Raw genomic sequence first — 20007 nt, forward strand, 5'->3', positions numbered from 1 at the left:
CAGGCAGTGCATCAGTGGAAATGGACAATAATTGAATATGGGCAAGATTGTTGTTGTAAGGATTTAACTATGGATGAGCTCTCTGTAAAAAACAGCCTGGATGGTGTGTTGATCGATGGAAACCAAAGCAGGATCAGACAAATCATTGTTTGACAGATTAGCATTAGGTCTGAAAGAAACCATCTGCATCTGCACTTAGCTTGCCAGTATGATACTGGTTGCATCCGGTTTGTCTAATATCAGCAAGTGAGTAAGTAAGGTTTAGAAGTAAGGATTTCTATGCAAGATGCGTTTGTGCATTTGTTACTCATTGAGGCATGCGAAAAGGGAGAGTAAGATTCACAGATTACAAGTGCAAGTCGTGAGAAATGAGTCATAATCGCTAAGTTCTTTGTGCAACAACTTCTTGTGAATAAATGTAATTGAAAACATAAAATTCATTTATTTTGTGTTACTTTTCTCCCTTTTCTCGACAAAAGCAGTACCACACAAACCAATATGGCCGTCAACTCCTCTTCCTCCTTCTTTGGTTCTGTTGATGACTGTTCCGACTCCAGGGCTGGATTTTTCATCGGCACTTCCCTCGCCATCACCAGGACCCTCCTCCTCCTCCCTCTCTCCATCTTCATCCTCTACCTGGGTCACCAACGATGGCGGCAGCAGCGCTCCTTTGCAACAGCGAGCCACTCTGACATCTTCACCTACCACCTGGCAGTCATGGAGCTGATCTATGCTGTGGGGAGTGTAGCGTATGTTTGTGGTGGACACACTGGTCTCTCAGAGTTGATGGCAGTGGGGTTCTATGTGTGTTCTATTGTTTTTCCTGGACAGATGTGCTTTCACATCCTCACCTGTGTGGAGAGATACCTGGCTGTTGTTCACCCCGTCACTTACTTGGGGCTGAGACAGTCAGGTGGGGTCAAGATCCGAGATGTCAGCACTGCGTGTGTGTGGCTGCTGTGCTTTGGATGGAGTGCAGTTATGCACATCATTCGGCCTGTAGTCATATATCTCTGCTCGTTGGTCTTCTCTTTAATTGTTGTATCTTTCTGCAGCCTTCGCGTTCTCTGTGTTCTGATTCGTCCAGGGCCAGGGGAAGTGGGCGGGAACAGGGAGCGGGTTGACCAGTCAAAGCAGAAAGCTTTCCACACCATTATGGCCATAATGGGGGTGCTGTGGCTGTGGTTCATAGGGTTCTTTGTTTGTGTTGCTCTGGAGAACTCGAACCTGCTGAGTTACCATGCAGGGTGTGTAGTGCTGATATCTGGATACTGGTTTACTCTGCCCAGCAGCTTGGTTTTACCTCTGCTGTTTCTGCACAGAGCAGGAAAACTGATCTGTTTCTTTTAAAGCAATGAGCAAAGAGGACAACTGGGTAGGAGAATTTCAATTTAATAAAACTTATAGCGAATTCTAGTAAAGCAAAGAACGTTAGACTTACTGTAATGAAACAAAAGAAAAAGAGCAAGTTATATCACCTGCACAAAATTACTGTTAAGAACTTTTTTCTCAAATTTGGAACTCATCGACACAAATTAGTCATGTTTGTTTTCTCTAATCAATGGCAAATGTGCACGATTTAGTATCTGAACCATTGACTTGAATGACTTATCCTAATAAATGAAAAGTTTCTTAACATTTTGATTATCTTGACAGGATGTCAATGATAAAACTGTGATGTTCCATTTCCACATATCTGTAATATAATAAAACCATATCCATTGTTTGCACAAATTAAGTAGTCGAGTCTAGTGCACAAATAAACAAATGTAAGGGGACAAATCAGTTTCTCCTCTTTCTTGCTCTTTATATATCTTTTGTTAGTGATGTTCAAAATTCTGGAGTTTCTATTGACATAGAAATAAAAGACTTTTATATCGGAGCCATTTGTTTGGTTTGGTTTTGTGAAAATCATGTTTATTAGAGGATAACCATGTGTTTTGTCAGAGTTTGAGCGACTTACCACGAGGTTAAAGGTCCTGACAAATGCAACACATAAAACTATTCATCATATAAAAACATGTTCCACAAAACTAACTGTAACAGTGTATGAAGGTCAGGTTTGAAACTGATAAAGCTGTTAATGTGACGCCTACAAATCATCAGTTAAGGTTGACAAATATCAAGTGTTGCTCCAGGAAGTTGTTGAGCTGCGATCACAACAGTTAACACAAATTAAAAAAAATCCCTGTGAGTTCTGCATGATGATACAATTTTGTACAATCACTGCAACTTTTGCACAACTTAGACCAATCATCATGGCTTCCTCATCATAGCAGTCCCACATGTTATCATACATGTACATGTACTTTTATATTTGATGAATTTGTGCTTGATTTTTGACTTAGTTTGTGTAACAACTCTGGAAGGTTGAGACTCAGGTGCAAAGAACACACAGGAGGCAGAGTGAGGTTCAAATAAAAATCACTGTCTTTACTAGAGTCCAAAACGGCAAACAAAAACAGACAGGAAAAAAAGGAAACCATGGTGCCTAACACAGCAAAGCAAGAAGCCGCATCACTGACAACAAAGACAATCTGGCAAAGACATGTGGAGCTGGTGGGGGTATAAATACACAGGGATGGCAAGGAGGGTAATCAGGGGCAGGTGAGTAAGTGGCCTCAGGTGTGGTTGATGAGGGGCGGGAAAACACAAGAAACTGAAAATACACAAGAGGTAACGTTACAAAATAAAACAGGAAATGACATGATGAAAACCAGAATGTTACAGTTTGAGCTCCTTTGTGCCTTTTTGGAAAGGCACTTAGAACAGAGTGCAGTTTTATTTTCACACGAAAAAGCTGCCTTTGATTTTTGATTCATTATACAAAGAAAAAAAAAAATCACAACTTTTATTTTGCAATTTTCACATGCTCCCAAAATTTCATTGAAAAAAAAAATGAGGAAAACACTTAAAAATATTAGCAGTATGCATCACAATTTTTTAAGAAAGCTGTCATGAAATCTGACACTTTATGCTGCAACAGTCACCAAAAACACCTGCAAAATCCTGAAAGGACTGATTAGTACTGGAACTTTTTATTTAGTACCTATCTGATCACACACAGACAAAAAATACCCTCGACATAAAAATCAAGCTTGGAGGAACATCAGTGGTGCACACGCTGCTGAGCGTCATCAGTGACAGTTATCCCTAAAACTGCTGCTTAAATGAAGACATCTGATCAGTACATCTTTCACTACCAAAAAAATCACCATTTTGATCCACATTCGAGTTACATGGTCTAAAAAGATTCAGAAAGATCCCCACTCTGAAGGTAAGCGATTAAAAGTGGCAGATTTAAGACCCTAGAACTCGTCATGGTGTTCAGTTCCGGCTGACTCTGAATTCAAGTGCTCCACTTTCGTAATGTTTGCAGCAGCCCTGATTGCAGATTTCATTGATGTCTCAATCCAAGCATGAGGGAAAGCTGTGTGTTCACCAGCAAAGAACACTCTGCCTTCATTTTCAAAGAGTTCCTTGGAGTACCACAAATGTTGGTAGGGTGTGAAGAGAGCGAAGGCACCCAAGCTGTAAGGATCCGTACTCCACTTCTTCACTACCACCCCTGTGCAGAGTGACCAGACTTGGTCGCCGTGGATCTTGGCCAAATCTCTCAGTGCCATCTCTTTCAGCTCTTCATCGCTCGCACCTAAGAAGAGGAGGGAGTCATCAGACCAGGTGTAGGAGGCCAGGAGGACGCCAATGTTTTTATTATTTGGGAAGCTGTGGCTGGGGTAGTAGATGAATCGAGAGGGCCCGTCGGTGATGCTCTTTCCTCCTCGGATGCCGTCCTTCTCCCAGAACTTCTCGCTGAAGGTGAGGATGATTTTAGTGGAGCTGTCGTAGTGGACACTCCTCAGTGCCTCCATCTTTTTGATGGAGAGAGGTGGTTCAAAGTCAATGAAAAGGGCTGCTTTGGCTGTGGTTGTTACCAAGACGATATCAGCATGAAGCTGACTCAAAGACGACTCTTGGCCTTTCTGGAACAATACATTTACATCCTTATCTGAGTAGTTGATGCGCTTGACCTTGGAACTTAAGAGAAAACGGACCTTCTGCTGAAGGTAAGCATGAAGAGCTTTTGGAAGAAGGTCCGTCCCTCCAGTCACTTCCTTGTACCTTAATAACAAAAAGACAAATAGATACTTTAATTATATGCATTCTTGTAGAGAGTGGTGCAAATATGTCCATATGCTTTGCTTTAGCAAATGTACAGCTAAATGATTAGATGACTAAAAACTGTTCAGAAGATGCAGACAGGAAGAGCTGACGGTCTTTTGTGTTTATATTAGTTGTGCAAATCCAGATCCCTCTCTGCAGCACTCAGCACTACTGAAAATTCTGGCTTGATGCACAATCATTCTGTTATTGGGAAAAAAGCTCTACCTCGTTTCAATTTCTTTAAACCAATCACAGTCATCTTAGCGATGTTTTGTTGATATGTGTACCTATTGAGATGTGCTATGAAGCCCAGGAAGTAGCGACAGTGCCCCTGCAAAAGTGCACCAAGTGCAACTTATTTTCACTGTGTGCGTTGCTAACGTGGAGGTTGTTGTTGTTTCCTGACTCTGAAAACAGAACTAATTTAAGATTATATAAAAAGCCACTGAATTACTATGTATTAAAAAAGTGGGAAACAGGTTGTGTCATCTGCAAAGATGTGAACAACTTTTGTTTCTCTGTAAAGTTTTTAGAAAATTATATTACTTAACACATTATTCATGTTTTCGTGTCAATTGTGCAAAAAAGTTATTCCTTTTATGAATAGCTGAGAGTGTGTAATATAGGGCCTTACATAACATCATCGCCAATTTCATTCTGTTCATAGATCATCTCACTCAGCGCTGTGTACATCAGACTCTGTTCATTGAGCAGATCTCCAATCATTCTCAGGGCTTCTGGACTCAGACATCCTTCTTCTTCCAGATACTCCTGTTAAACAGACAACGTTATACTGTGAGGGCGGCTCTAAAAGAAGTTTTGGTTAAAATCTTTTGCTGAATGATTTTCTATTCCATTTCCACGTCAGGTTTTCAAATTTCAACAAATACAAATCATGTATTTATGGACACTTATGCATGTGATAGAAAGTTTGAGTAATCACTTGTTAACTTTGGTTTCTCTTAAAAATAAGAGAAAAAAAATGGAAAAAGAAAACTATTTTTTATTTATTTTAGAAAACAGGACATGGGACATTTTTGTCTTCATTTTGTTTTTTTCCTTTGCTCTAATGTTTGGAGTCTTTTAATGTGTCTAAAATTATGTTTTCAACCCATTATCATGTTGTGTCAAACAATACTTAAATTTTAAAATGCGTACAGTTCAACCTCTTCTTCAGACATAACCTCAAGCTGGACTAAAGTTGCATTTCTCTCATTACTGTCAGTCAACTGTTTCAAATGGGAAACAACTGGAAATGTAAACCCATATGTGCTATTTGTAATACACTAAAATGTCAGTCATGATTCACATAACTAATGCACTCAACAGTTTTCTCATTTCATTACATCATGTTGTGTTTCACCTTCACTGAATATTTGTCATATTTCATCAGTGCAGCCTTGCAACCATGAGCCTTCACGTAATCTTTGACCTACAAGAAAGAAAAGGAAAAAGTCACTTCCATGAAAGAAGTCAACTGAATCATCTACTGAGCTGATGCTGCATTATCTGTTTTAAAAGAAAATTACTTTGTGCAACTTTCTTTTGTTTATCAGGTACTTAATGTGAAGTTTCAGAATGAGTGAAGCAGCAGGTTGGTTTTTTTTTCAGTCAAGGCCTTGTGATTCCATCCATCATTCCTTTTCTCTGTTTCACGTACCTTTTGTAAAGCTTGCTCTAGCAGCTTATCAGCTGACTTGTGTTTCTCACTTTCCCACACATTGTACTTCAGGATGTCAGGGTTTGATTTCACATCTGCCGTCTTCTCCAGCTGCCCGTTAACCAGATAGAAGGTGTGTTGATCATACATGATGAAGTTATTCATCTTGACTCCCAACTTGTTAACAAGCCAGAGGACGAGCCTGTTAACAGGGAGTGAGGGTGGCAGCGTTACCTTGTGACTGCAAAGTCTCTTTGCTGTGTGTCAGTCAAGACAGTATATGAAAGACAATCCTCTGACACTCTGTAACTACTGTTACTGTCCTCACATAATTTTTGAGATTTTAGCCACATTGACCTGAGGTCAAGTCAACACTAGCAGCCTCCGCCTGCCTTAACAATGAAATTTATGGACTACCAATCAGTATTTTGAAGCAAAATGGCTAAATTGCTTTATTGCCCTAATCATGTGCCCGTTTTTCATAAGTTGAAGTGAAATATCTAAGACTTATTCTGTTAAACAGCGGGATTATTGCACAGGTGTGCCTTGGACTGGTCACATCATAGGGCCACTTAAATGTGGAGTTCTATCACACAGTACAATGTGACAGCTGTCACAAGTTTTGAGGGAGTGTGCAGTTGGTATACTAACTGCAAGACTGTCCACCAGAGCTGTTGTCTGTGAATTCCAAAAAATCTGGGATCACATCCATCTGGCCTCACAACCGCAGACCACATGTAACCATGTTAGTCCAAGACCTCAACCTCTGCACAAACTGCCAGAAACATCTCACGGGAGTGCTCGTCACCCTTACCAAGGTTGTGACGCAATTCTGAGTCATAGTCGCAACTGACTTGAGTGGGCAGGTGCTCACCTACAGCGGCACTTTTGGAGACGTCTTCTGCTAGACGCATGAATCCTGATTTTCACTGTATCGGGCAGAAGGCAGACATGTATGGATTCATGTAGGAGAGTGATTTATTAATGTCGATGATGTCAGTGTCTCATGGTGGAGGTGAGGTTACAGTGTGGGCAGGTTTAAGCTATGGACAAACACAGGTTCACTATGAATGCAGAGATTCCATAACAAGAACTGTAGGCCCATTGTCATGCTATTTCAACTATGCATGACATGTCACTCACTGAGCACATCTGGATGCTCTGGAGCCTTGTTTAGTCATTTTTTTTTATGTAGTGTTTATCCAATATTTTCTGGTCCCTAACATCCAGCAACTTCAGAAGAGAGGAGTGGACCAGCATCTCACAGGCCACAACAACCTGATAAAACTGTTTATTTTACTGTGACCAGTCCAGACCAGGTACATCTATTTAAAAGGCATATGTGTGATGTGGAGTATCTTGGTAAAGAAGGAGAACATAATTTAACAAATTTATGCTCAAAATTTGAGAGAAATAATATTTTGTCTGCACTGGAAAAGTCTTAGATTTTTTCCTTCAACTCCTGAAAAGTGGGGGCAAAAACAACAGTGTTGGATTCATGTTTTCAATTCCAGAAAAGTTGAGATGGGCAACAACAGACTGGAAAAACTGTGAAGAGGACCATCCAGATTGTTACCAGCACTAACTTCAAAAGCCAGCAGCTGCGATGGGGGGTGTGTTCGTGCTCACGGCATCATGGGTAACTGTCACATCTGTGAAGGCCCCATTAATGCTGAAAGGTGCATGCAGGCTTAGGAGTTTGGGAACACATGATGCAATTTAGACATCACTTTCAGAGACTTCCCTGCTTGTTTCAGAAAGCCTAGACACATTCGGCATGAGTTCAGTTACTAGACTGACCTGCCTGCAGTCCAGACCTGTCTCCTACTGAAAATGTGTGGTACATTATGAAGCACAAAACACAACAATGAAGGCCCTGGACTGTTGAGTACTTCAGGTCAAGCAAGAATGAGCAAGAATTTCACTTTAAAACTTCAACAATTAGTGTCCTCAGTTCACAAACACCTGCTGAGCTTTGTTAAAAGAAAATGTGATGTAACTGATGTAGCCAACTGGTTGAAGGTCCAAGGTTGAAGATGACATTTACAATAGCTTAACTCTTCACTTAAAGACCTTTGAATTCCATTAAGTTTCATTTCTTTTGTGTTCTGAATAATTTGGTAGTATTCAGGTCTGAATGCTAACCTTGAAATATAAATGTGTATACTTTTCATTGTAGCTTCATAAATGTCCCTTTTACGCAATTGCATTTGTCTGAGAAGGGAGAAGGGTTACACACATATTTATACATAAAAACACAGTTTTAAAAAGTTAGATTAACCCACTGATGAGTCTGTGGAATCCTCATGGCTCCCAGTTCAGCATACCAGCCCTCTGTTTCATCCCTGTAGGTGTGCACTCGTCCTCCAACACGATCACTGGCCTCTACTATGGTCACCTTGTTACCAACACAGATAAATATAAGTAAGGTCAGTCATCTCATGTTTAAAATGTAGTAAGTACGTACTCAGTACGAGTAGCAGTACTACTACTTTAAGCGTTGCTACAACCTATAACTGCTTCACTTTTCCTATTGCTGCTGGTACTAGTCCACTGATGGCTACTACCACAGGTACTACTATTAAAACAACTACTAATGGCTACTACCAACACAAACCCAGATACAAAATAATGACAATGAATGGTGTATTGAAACATAAGATTCAGAAAATCCAGAGAAATCTCTGCACATAAGGGGTAAGGCTGAAAACCAGCAATGACTGTCTGTGACCTTTGACCTTTGAGGTGGCACTGCAATAAAAACTGCATTAAAAACCCACATAACTGTTGCCTTGAGGCCATCTTTTTAATGTTTTACTCGATACACTTAACATAGCAAATCTTAATAGCACAGAAAATGTTCTTTCTCTTGCTAACACGTTCTCATCTCAACTTGTCACATGCAGACAATCTGTCACTTTTTACCGGTTGTAGCTAACATAGCCAGAAAAACATTTTTAAAATGTGATTAATGCTGTGAAAGGGTCACAGTTTGTTTAGGTTAGGCACAAAACTACTTGGGTAGTTTTAGTATAAGACCATGCTTGGGGTTGCCATAACAAAGTTACATTATGTGACATCAGTGAAACGACTCACATTACAAAAGTCATGTGTCATACCATGTCATACCTTACAGCTTTCACCCAGCAACTTTGATGGGTGAAAGTCCTGTGTTTGTTTGAGTCTTACTCTTTTTACTACCTGCACCTGGGGATGTGTTTACAGTGCATCATTTTCAATCTTGAATTGAGTGATGAGTCACTGAGATTACAAATCCTCAGTATGTGACAGGTTGGGGGTGACACCAGGCTGGTCGTGTAGTGGTTTTTAAAACAACATGTAGAGCATGTCAGCCTGTTTCACGTACCTTGTGTCCTGCTTCTTGCAGTAACATGGCAGCCGTCAGTCCAGCCATCCCAGCTCCGACGATAACAACTTCATGAGGTGTGCTAGAATGTGGGAGGCCCTTTTCCAAAATCTGCAGCAGATCATTGTAGTCTTTGTCCTCCAGACATCCAGCCAGAGTGTCCCTGAGGTTGAATTCATCAGTATGGCTGTGGTACACTGTGAGCAGCAGCACACTGACAGCAACTGGAAACACAGAGAAAAAAACACACACAACATGTGTGATCACAGTCACACATTCACACAGAGCCGCCCAGTACAACCACAGTCTGACCTGCTGGCCACAGTTAGGGTTAGGGGTGTAGCTCTTCAGTGGTGGTAATGAGGACAGGGAAGTGCTACCTTTCATTTTCACCACGCATATTTCTCCTGACCTTCTCCATGACCTTCCTGTAACAACGCCACCCTCAGGCCGTCACTGCTCTTATATTGTTATGTTAACCACGATTATTCCATCTTTTGGATCAGTATAGATTTAATTTGAATATCCTTAGTTTTAACATCATGCAGCTCAATGAAACCTAAAACCTAAGTAAATATTTATTCATGATTTATTCGCACCAACAGATATCTTCAACTGGAAATGAATTGACAGTAATGAATCCACAGACATGGAAAAAAGATGAAGGACCTGTCGACAGCAAACAAATTCAAACCAGATTCTTTATGCCATTAAACCTCCACCAGTCTGTAAAAATGAATACCAACATGACATTATGAAATTTAATTTAAAGACCACTGTCTCACATGTCCTAGTATCGCTGCAAAATACTCACATAATATCCACTTCACGGCTCGTGGATCCATCTCAGTTTGGAAGCTGGTCTTCTTTTCGTCTCAGGTGGGACGAGAACGAGGAAAACAAACTGATACATAAAGGAGTCAAAATGTTTCAGTCATGGACAGTTACAGTATGTTATGTTTGACTTTAGGGTTTGTTCACTGTGCAAATAAAACATTTACAGTTATAAGAAACACACCAAAAAAACTAATTTTGTCATTAGTTTCTTTAATTTTCTACAATAAAATGTTGAAAGTTTTTGTATAGCTGTTAAAACATGAGTTGTTTTTTTATTATGTATTTAATTTTTTTATTGTTGCACATAACTTTATGTACATTTTGAATTTATTTTAATTATTTCTTTGTCTCATTTTGCTTTTTACAAAGTTTTTACTCACACCTTTTTCACTTTGCACTCTTCAATGACTTAATATTAATTTTAATCTTTATTTTGTTCCTATTCTGTTAGTTGCTGTTGCATGATGTGGGTTTTTAATGCAGTGCTGCCTGAGGGGTCAAAGGTCAAGACATTCAAATTGAGAGTGAATGAGTGAATATATTAATAAAAAACAATAAAATTATGTATCTGTTTGAACATTAAATAATAAAATTATCTTGTCTTTGTACTGCAGTCAAGTGAGTACAAGTTAAAAATGAATAAAAAAATTCAGTCCTTGCATTCTGTTTTTATTTATATTTCATACAAAGTTCCAACTTTTTAACTGAAGAAGTAAAAGAAGAAAAAAGAAAGAAAAAAAGTTCAAAGTTCAAGTTTATTTCAAATCATCAAGTAAGAAAAAAGAAAAAAAAGAAAAAACTGTAGGTTGGAAGAACTCATGTTTTTAAGTTCTGAAGTGTTCTGCATATAAAAACTTGAAATCTGAACTTGAATTAAATAAACTTACGTTATGTCAATAGGAAAAAAAATAGTTGATTCTGCTAAAACTGATAATGCTTCAAAATTCAGGTCATGATAAATAAATTACCAACTAATACACTTAGTATATATATATATATATATTTTTTTTACAAATTACCAAGTACCATTTTCATTAATTATTACATACTACTACTTAAATTTGAGGGTAAAGAAATTTAAAGAAGAAATTTAAAAGAAGAAGAAATTTAAAATATATTTCTCACCAGAAACTCCACCCTGGTTTCCAAAGCTGGCTGTTCTTCTTCTGTGGTATCCGTCTCTGTCAGGTGATCACTTGTGTTGGGATGGCAGACAGACTGTTTTTCATAAAACTTCAGTGTGGCTGCTTTTATGTTGTTTGATCGGTGAGAATGTGCTGTCACATGCTACAGTTTCAGTTGGCATTGAGCAATATCTGAAAATATTTCCAAAGAAACACTGGACAACACCCAGATGAAGGTCTGAACAAAAGCTGTAACCTACAACCTTTAAAGACAAGTATGCTCAGTGTGGTACTAGGGCTTTACTATGAATAAATGTTTGTTTTATAGATAGCTAGATAGATTGTTGTGCGTGGGATTCTTCGCAAGGCAAACATGTAACAGCATGTGATAATTTGCTGAGTGTTTCCAACACATACTCAACGGTCAAACAAGAATACAAAGACAAAATATTTAATGTTTCACTAAATATAGGCCCACATTCGATGCCTGCAACACATTTCAAAAGTTGAGACAGAGCCAACAAAAGACTGTAAAAGTTGTGAAATGTTCAGATCACACCTGTTTGAAATGTTCCACAGGTAAACGGGTGATTTGGTAACAGCTGACAGTATCATGTTTGGGTATTAAAGGCTCAGTTGTTCACAAGCATTTTGCACCACCAGTTTGTGCAGCATATGATTGTATAAAGAATATCTGTATATGGCCTCCAGAACAATTTGTATTTATATTTTCGGTAAACACAGTTCATTTACAGTTGTTTGCTTTCTGTTTATTTATGTTTTGCACAGTGTGTTTGGAGTCAAGGTCATGAGCATTGTGGAAACATACCCAGAAAAGGTTGAACATAATCAGACAAGAGTTGGAAAAATCATGTTTCTTTTATTGAAACAAGCAGAATGGCGACCATGGTGAGGTCTGGTGACCTCCGGTGACCAGAGGAAGGGAAATAAAAGCAAACAAAAAGGATGAAACAATCGTTCCCACCAGGGGATCATGTGATTGCTTCCATTTATGCAACTGTGAGGCAGTAATTTTATTTTCTGACTGCTCTGTTTTATACAACCACTGACAGATGACTTCTCACTCTTCTTAGCCGACCAGCGGGGGCCACAAGTGATCAACAACTGCTACAGTTTGAAATCTTGTTTCAGCTCAGAACAACGTATGTGGACGTCACATTAATGTTGGCAGAAAAACCTCTGCTTTTTGCATCCGGCAGTTGTGGTGGCATTGCAGTAGGTGCTTCAGCATCGGTTGCCTGGTGGGGATCTGCACTCTACTGGTCTTGTCTAGATATTGATGGATAGATATACATTGACCAATATACCAGTTCTAATATATACAAACCCCAGTTCTAAAAGAAGTTGGGATGCTGTGTAAAATATAAATAAAAGTGAATGCAGTGATTTGCAAATCATTGTCATCACTGCATTAAATTGAATATAAGTCAAACAGAGGGGCTTTCCATCAAGACTGATAATGAAATCTGAGCTAAAGTGGAAAAAAAGCCCAGTTTAAATTACCTGCAACTTCACCTCAAGGTTTAAGCTGTTCCACTAACACAGTTTAGCCTGGTCTAGCCAAAGCTAACTAAAGCCAGGCTTAAACAAGCTTGCATTGTGAGCATGCACATGAAGAGGAAAAGGCTAAAAATTAAAAAGTTGAAAACTGAGAAGTATAAATTTAAACGCAGAAGAAGGTCATGGTTTAGACATTAATAATTTCTTTGTTTTCACAGCTTGAACAAAATGATTGAATGAATATTAATTTGGCACAAAACTATGTTTAAGCTTTTAAATAAAACTGTTCACTCAATGTTAAAAACCTGGTGGCGTTTGACAGTAAAAGTTGTGAAACATGATTTTTGTAACTTTTTTAAAATTAATTAACATGCTTGGTTACATTGAAAAAGGTTCGGCTTCACAGTCTGTATAAAAGTATTGCAGTTGGAATGGAGGATTGTGATTGAGGGACAGTGCAGGCGGAGACAACAATAATCGGCACTCTGCTGTTTTTCTCTGGAAAATGTTGGCTTGGGCCAACTTGTTGACAGATTTGTTTCACTTGACGATAGCCAAACCAAGGTCTGCACAAAAACTGCAAACCTGTCACCTTTAACAACAACAACTACAGCAATAAAATACAAAATACACACTCTAAAAACATTACAGTAAAACACTTGCTCAAAGCATTTTATTACAAATAAGTACTTTACTGTGATAGATTAAATATACTACTGGTTATGAACTAGTGTTGTATCGTTGTAGTAATAATTTTGTGATGTTTGACACCGCACCTGTACTGGCAGCGACAGTAATGATTGTCACTCTGCTGTTTTTCTTAGGAAATATGGGCCAACTTGTTTACTTGTGCAGAAGTTTCACATGGCATTGAGCAATATCTTGAAATACTTCTCAAGAAATGCTGGACGATAGCCAAACCAACGACTGAACAAAAGCCTTGGATAAGGACGGCAAATGCATGTAGATAGATAAAATAAAATAAGATAATCCATCCACCTGACAGGTGTGGCATATCAAAACGCAGATTAAACAGTAGGATTACTGCACAAGTGTGCCTTGGACTGGTCCCAATAAAAGGACACTCAATAGCAAACTGCACAGTGATTAGACACTGATCTGTCTGTTTCACATAAGGCTTCAACTATGCATTTAATTGCAACCAGTCCAAGGCATCACCTGTGCAACTTTAATAAAGTTTGTTGTCGGGGCGGGGTGCTGGTACCAGTGTTAAAGGTTCCATTTATTTTCAGCTCACAGTTGAAGCACTTTATGGCTTGAAATGCCATGAAACTCTACCCTACTGGTTGTTAAAGGTATAGATGTTTAGACCTCCAGGCACTTTGGAAGAAGGTGAAGTTGTGTTCTACATTTAAAAAAAGAGCTGAAAGTAAAACCCTATGCACTCTGTGTTTGGTAAGAAACGTCCAGTCACCAAGTTAAAATTCTGTTAAATGTGCTTCTAAGTTTTGTGGAAGTTAAAAATGACAGTGTTGTGAAAACAAAACAAAAGCTTAAATCACTTGGTGGATTTCTCCCTTTGAATGGGGAGTGAGTTGCTGCCCCAAGTGGAGGAGTTCAAGTATCGCGAGGTCTTGGTAACAACTGAAGTTGGAACGTGAGATGGACAGGTGGATTAGTGCGGCATCAGCAGTAATGCAGGCTTTGTACTGGACCATTGTGGTGAAGACTGGAGCTGAATCAGAAGGCAAAGCTCTCAATTACCAGTTAATCTATGTTCTGATCCTCAGTCAAGTTTTGGGTAGTGACAAAAATAATGAGACTGCGGATACAAATGGCCAAATGAGCTCGGAGTAGAGCTGCTGGTCCTTCATGTGGAAAAGACCCAGCTGAGCTGGTTTGGACATCGGTTTAGGTTGCCTCCTGAACTGACTTTCTTTTGAGGTTTTCCAGGCATGTCCCACCAGAAGGAGATCTCACAGTGCACCCAGAACCTGCTGGAGGGACTGCACATCTTATCTGGCCTGGGAACACCTCGGGGTCCAGCAGGAGGAGCTGGAAAGCGTTGCTGTGGAGAGGAAAGTCTCGAATACCCTGCTCAGCCTGCTGCTCCCACAACCCAACCCCGGATAAGCACAGGAAAGTGGATGGATGCATGAATGTGTTTGCACTGGATTACATTCACTAAAATAATAATAATATCTCTATTTGTAGAACACAATGGTTTGTATATACAGTCTGCATGACAATATTTAATTTGACTGAACACCTGTTTTCATTTGCAGGTCATTTGAATTCTGTCAAACATGATGCACAGATAAAATAAATGACAAGTACGGGTGTATTGACAACATGCAAAAAAGTCCCACAGTCCTGCTACTGTCTGTGACTTTGATATCAATACCATCACACGCAGAAGCATTAATATATTAGGATCAGATACTAGTGAACATCGGTCATTGAGTTTGGACGTGCAGGAGAATGATCAGAGACAAACGCTGCTGACCAGGTTGGTGTCCTTAAATTACATGTTTGTATTTATTTAATTATTTTAAATGGATCTTTTTTCATGGATATTAGGCATCACTGTGACTTTGTAAGAAAACTTTAAGTTATAATGTTTCCACTGGTCATTCAAGTTGAGGACAAATGAGTCCATTTCACTGCTGTTTTGACTCCATATACTCAGCCAGCTTGAGTCAGTCTTTCCAGTTTTTCTGCTGCTTTCATTTTATATTAAACAATGCATTAACTTCATGTCCAGTTTTTGTTTGAATTGATTTTACTAATTACATATAATATACAACTTTGTATGCATGGATGCCCTCAAGTAATTTTTAAGTGTCAGATTTGTAATGGTTGTAATGAGTGTGTGTTAGTTGTCCTAATAAAGTTAGTGATCATTCAAAGTTAAAAAGCAAAGCTCTAAAACAGCTCTTACTCACTTAGAGTGAGAGTTCAGACAGATTGTTCAGGGGATTTTGGCCGTCTTTCTTCAGTCATCAGTGTGTTGCAGTTTAGAATCGTCTTTAAATGAAGGTGAAGATTACACATTTTTCAGTATTAAAATGTTGTTGCCTTATTAAATCAGTTTATTTATTTTGTCTGCTTTTCTCCCTGTTCTCCATAAAAGCAATACCACACAAACCAACATGTCAGCCAACTCCTCTTCCTCCTCCTTTAATCAAATTCTCGAGTGCTCCGACTTCAGAGATGTATTTTTCATCGCGACTGCCCTCATCACCATCAGGACCCTCCTCCTCCTCCCTCTCTCCATCCTCGTCCTCTACCTGGGTTACCGAGGATGGCGGCAGCAGCGCTCCTTTGCAACAATGAGCCACTCTGACATCGTCACCTACCACCTGGCTGTTATGGAGCTGATCTCTCTTTTGGGCATTGCGGTCTATGTTTATGGTGGATACGCTGGTCTTTCAGCAGTGAGGCACACGGGGCATTATGTTTCTTTAATTTGTTTCCCGGGACAGATGTGCTTTCACATGCTGACCTGTGTGGAGAGATACCTGGCTGTCGTTCACCCCGTCACCTACATGGGGCTGAGACAGTCAGGTGGGGTCAAGATCCGAAATGTCAGCACTGTGTGTGTTTGGCTGCTGTGCTTTGGATGGTGTAGAGTTCAGTACGTCCTCGGTCGTCTTTTTATGGCGTATTTCAGCTTGTTGGTCTTCTCTTTAATTGTTGTATCTTTCTGCAGCCTTCGTGTTCTCTGCGTTCTGATTCGTCCAGGGCCAGGGGAAGTGGGCGGGGACAGGGAGCGGGTTGATCAGTCAAAGCAGAGGGCTTTCCACACCATCATGGCCATAATGGGAGTGCTGTGGTTGTGGTTTGCAGGTTTCCTTGTTTGTCTTATTCTGTTTAAATTGCTGGGTTACCATGACGGATGTGTGGCGCTGGCATCTGGATACTGGTTTACTCTGCCCAGTGGTTTGGTTTTACCTCTGCTGTTTCTGCACAGAGCAGGAAAACTACACTGTTTCCATTCAGGCAATGAGTAAATACAACAACTGAGTAAGATTTGGGGATAATTCTATTAACTTAGTTAACTTATATGTGTCTCCTTCTGCAGCCTTCATGTTCTCTGCGTTCTGATTCGTCCAGGGCCAGAGGAATTGGGCGGGGACAGGGGATGGGTTGATCAATCAAAGCAGAGGGCTTTCTACACCATCATGGCCATAATGGGAGTGTTGTGGTTGTGGTTTGTAGGTTTCCTTGTTTGTCTTGGTGTGTACACCTCAAACACTTCACCTCATGTGCCCAGCAGTGTGATTTTACCTCTGCTGTTTCTACACAGAGCAGGAAAACTGCACTTTTGCCATTAAAGCAATGAAAAAAGACAGCAACTGGGTAGGAATTTAGGAGAATTCGACTGTATCTAAAAAAAAATATTAAAGCATAAAGACCTTTACAGCAGACCCACCAGTTTTGTTGTGATTATTGTGGTTGTTTTATCAAACTTCTGATTTGTGCATACAGTTTAGGAATGTTTGCTACATAGTGTGCAAGATATAATAGTCCAACCATTGAGTTTGTATATCTACATACATATGTTATGTAATAAAACTATACTAAGTCTAAGTGGCTCATTTAGATCAGTTGTCAATTGCATTACAATTTTCACTGTGTATTTGGAAAATATACAAATGTGTAATAAAAGTTCATTGAATCATTTCTCTGCATAAATGAATTTGCTCTTGCAAAGTTAACTTTGTTCCTTGTAACACCTGCTATAATCTACAACAGCCCTGGTAATCCACTGACTGATAACATTCTGACAGAAATGGTCCAGAAGTTCAACCAATCCAATCCAGTAACACATTTCATCCAAAATATGCTATTTTCATCAGTAAAGAAACCAAAACTGCACAAACCAGCTGGCAGATTCAACTCAAATCTGTCAGCATACACACTATGTATACATGTTTTAATTGACAAACCATTTAAGACTGATATACTCATTTTTGGGGGAATTGATTAGGCTAAATGCTGTGGTCACATCTGCTACTCAATGCCAGTAGCACTTCCAGTGATTCTGACTGTTGATTTTAGCTACATTACTGAGGAGGAACACAAAATCAAATCTGAAAATCTGACAGATAATTGCATTTTCTGTCTGTGAAATACCCTGATAGATCACTACCTGTAATGATAATCAGCAGCTGACCGTGTGCTCTGATCTCCCTGTGGAAGAATAAAGATAAGAAAATTTGCCTGCCATAATGTACAGTATTGAGTGACACAATGTCCAGCATTTGTTTGGCAATATGCAAAAAACCTACAATCCCTGTGCTGCCTATAGCACGCACAGAGACACTGATATATTAGGATCAGACACCAGTGAGCAGCAGTCAGTGAGTTTGGACGTGCAGGAGAACGATCAGAGACAAACGCTGCTGACCAGGTGGGTGTCCTTTAATCACATTATGGTGCTCAGTTAATATTTTTTAACAACATGCTTTTCCATGATTATTATCTAACACTGTGTCTACAAAATGTGGGACTGCTGTGGTCAGAAGACACTGGTACTAGACAAAACCTCTGTAATGTCTGCTGTTGCCTCATTGTCTCAGTTCATCTATTTTTGTTCCTCTCCTCTCCCTTTTTCTCCATGAAAGAAATACCACAGAAACCAATATGCTGTTCAACTCCTCTTCCTCCTCCTTCAATTCTGTCCACTGCAACATCAGAGTTGGACTTCACATCTCCACCGCGTTCGTTGTCACCAAAAACTTCCTCCTCCTCCCTCTGTCCACCGCCGTCCTCTACCTGGGTTTCCAACGATGGCGGCAGCAGCGCTCGTTTGCATCAGTGAGCCACTCTGACATCTTCACCTACCACCTGTGTGTGATGGAGCTGTTCTTTGCTTTGGGATCCACACTCTACTTTTGTGGTGGATACACCGATCACTCAGGGGTGATGAAAGTGGGGATTTATGTGTTGTTTATGAGTTTTGGTGCACAGATTTCCTTTCACATGCTGACCTGTGTTGACAGATACCTGGCTGTCGTTCACCCCGTCACCTACATGGGGCTGAGACAGTCAGGTGGGGTCAAGATCCGAAATATCAGCACTGTGTGTGTTTGGCTGCTGTGCTTCGGATTGAGCACAGCTAATCACATCCTTTATCATCCTGTGACCATGTATTTCTGCTCATTCGTCTTCTCTTTAATTGTCGTATCTTTCTGCAGCCTTCGTGTTCTCTGCGTTCTGATTCGTCCAGGGCCAGGGGAAGTGGGAAGGAACGGGGGACGGGTTGACCAGTCAAAGCAGAGGGCTTTCTACACCATCATGGTCATCATGGGTGCGTTGTGGTTGTGGTTTGCAGGGTTCATTGTTACTATTGCTTTGGAGTCCTCAAACCTGCTGAGTCACAGTGATGGATGTATGATGCTGATGGCTGCAAACTGGTTCAGTCTGCCCAGCAGTTTGGTTGTACCCCTGCTGTTTCTACACAGAGCAGGAAAACTGACCTGTTGCCATTAAAGAAATAATCAAAGACAGAGCCCTGTCTCCTACAAATTACTTTTAAATGCAATTAGTTTGAAGACGAAGCCTTACTTTTTTAATCCCTGATGGAAATTTACAATTTTCACTCTTGTAATTTTGTTCAGGCCTGAAATACACACACATGGAGTGATGTCAGAGCAAAGGCGCTGCGCACATACATCAAGATCTCAGATCTTTGTTGTGATTATTGTGGCTCAAAATTACAGACTTTTGCAGCAGCTTTTCTCAAAAATTGGGATGTGATTTGCACAATTTTTTTCTGTTAAATTTCTTGAGAAAATAAGGAACGAACAGTTACTCATTTCTTTGGATTAATAAATTAATTCAAAAGCATGAATTACTAATTGAATGTAAGAATCACCTTTTATGAGGGTGTTCAAATGACATTATTTAAGTGTGAATTATGTTATTTTACAAGTTTTCATTGTACTGCCTATTGTTATAATGACTACCAAAATAAAATTTTTGCACATGGGATCCATTTGTGTGGTTAAGATCAAGTTTATTGGAAGAAAATCAGTGTGTTTTGCCAAAGTTTGTATCCTGACTGAATAACTTGTGAAAAGGTTAAAGAACATTTACAGATGCATCATAAAATAAATGTGACAAAAATGACAATTGTTGACATACAAGGTTGTCAAGAGTTCACAACAAAGTAAATGTAATAAAGCATGATTGTCAGGTTTGATAATGACAAAGCTGCATTAATGTTATTGTAATGCCTACAGGTTATCAGTTGGGGTCGACAGAGACCAAAGAATGCTGGTTGCCCTCATGTGCACTGCAGTGCCTTTATTAATGCAGCAGTCATACTCAGCATTCATTTCATGCACTGCTTATGGCCTTTTGGG

The 20007-nt window shown here is 39.7% G+C and overlaps 4 protein-coding genes across 5 annotated transcripts; 3 read left to right on the forward strand and 1 right to left on the reverse strand.

Annotated features, from left to right (window-relative positions):
- The first annotated feature begins 369 nt into the window (after positions 1–369).
- LOC146305229 (uncharacterized) lies at positions 370–1782 on the forward strand. Its single transcript, XM_084711609.1, has one exon. It carries the CDS (start codon positions 499–501, stop codon positions 1348–1350), a length of 852 nt encoding a protein of 283 aa, XP_084567735.1. The 5' UTR covers positions 370–498; the 3' UTR covers positions 1351–1782.
- A 662-nt stretch (positions 1783–2444) lies between these two features.
- On the reverse strand, positions 2445–11294 carry LOC146305230 (L-amino-acid oxidase-like). Of its 2 annotated transcripts, none has more exons than XM_084711610.1 (8): positions 11146–11294; positions 10006–10097; positions 9192–9415; positions 8110–8222; positions 5825–6026; positions 5528–5596; positions 4799–4935; positions 2445–4122 (listed from the first exon to the last, which is right to left on the reverse strand). In XM_084711610.1, the coding sequence occupies exons 2-8, from the start codon at positions 10034–10036 to the stop codon at positions 3309–3311; spliced, it is 1590 nt and encodes a 529-aa protein (XP_084567736.1). In that variant the 5' UTR covers positions 10037–10097; positions 11146–11294; the 3' UTR covers positions 2445–3308. The 2 variants fall into 2 exon arrangements, with proteins under 2 accessions (XP_084567736.1, XP_084567737.1); XM_084711611.1 differs by having other exon boundaries at positions 10006–10095; positions 11154–11269.
- Positions 11295–15786: 4492 nt separating this feature from the next.
- On the forward strand, positions 15787–16647 carry LOC146305231 (uncharacterized). Its single transcript, XM_084713052.1, has one exon. It carries the CDS (start codon positions 15787–15789, stop codon positions 16645–16647), a length of 861 nt encoding a protein of 286 aa, XP_084569178.1.
- A 1359-nt stretch (positions 16648–18006) lies between these two features.
- Positions 18007–19146, forward strand: LOC146305232 (uncharacterized). Its single transcript, XM_084712983.1, has one exon. It carries the CDS (start codon positions 18284–18286, stop codon positions 19130–19132), a length of 849 nt encoding a protein of 282 aa, XP_084569109.1. The 5' UTR covers positions 18007–18283; the 3' UTR covers positions 19133–19146.
- The last annotated feature ends 861 nt before the right edge of the window (positions 19147–20007 follow it).

The sequence above is a fragment of the Lutjanus erythropterus genome, chromosome 23, assembly GCF_056507025.1.
Source record: "Lutjanus erythropterus isolate fLutEry1 chromosome 23, fLutEry1.hap2, whole genome shotgun sequence".
Lineage (NCBI taxonomy): Eukaryota > Metazoa > Chordata > Actinopteri > Lutjaniformes > Lutjanidae > Lutjanus > Lutjanus erythropterus.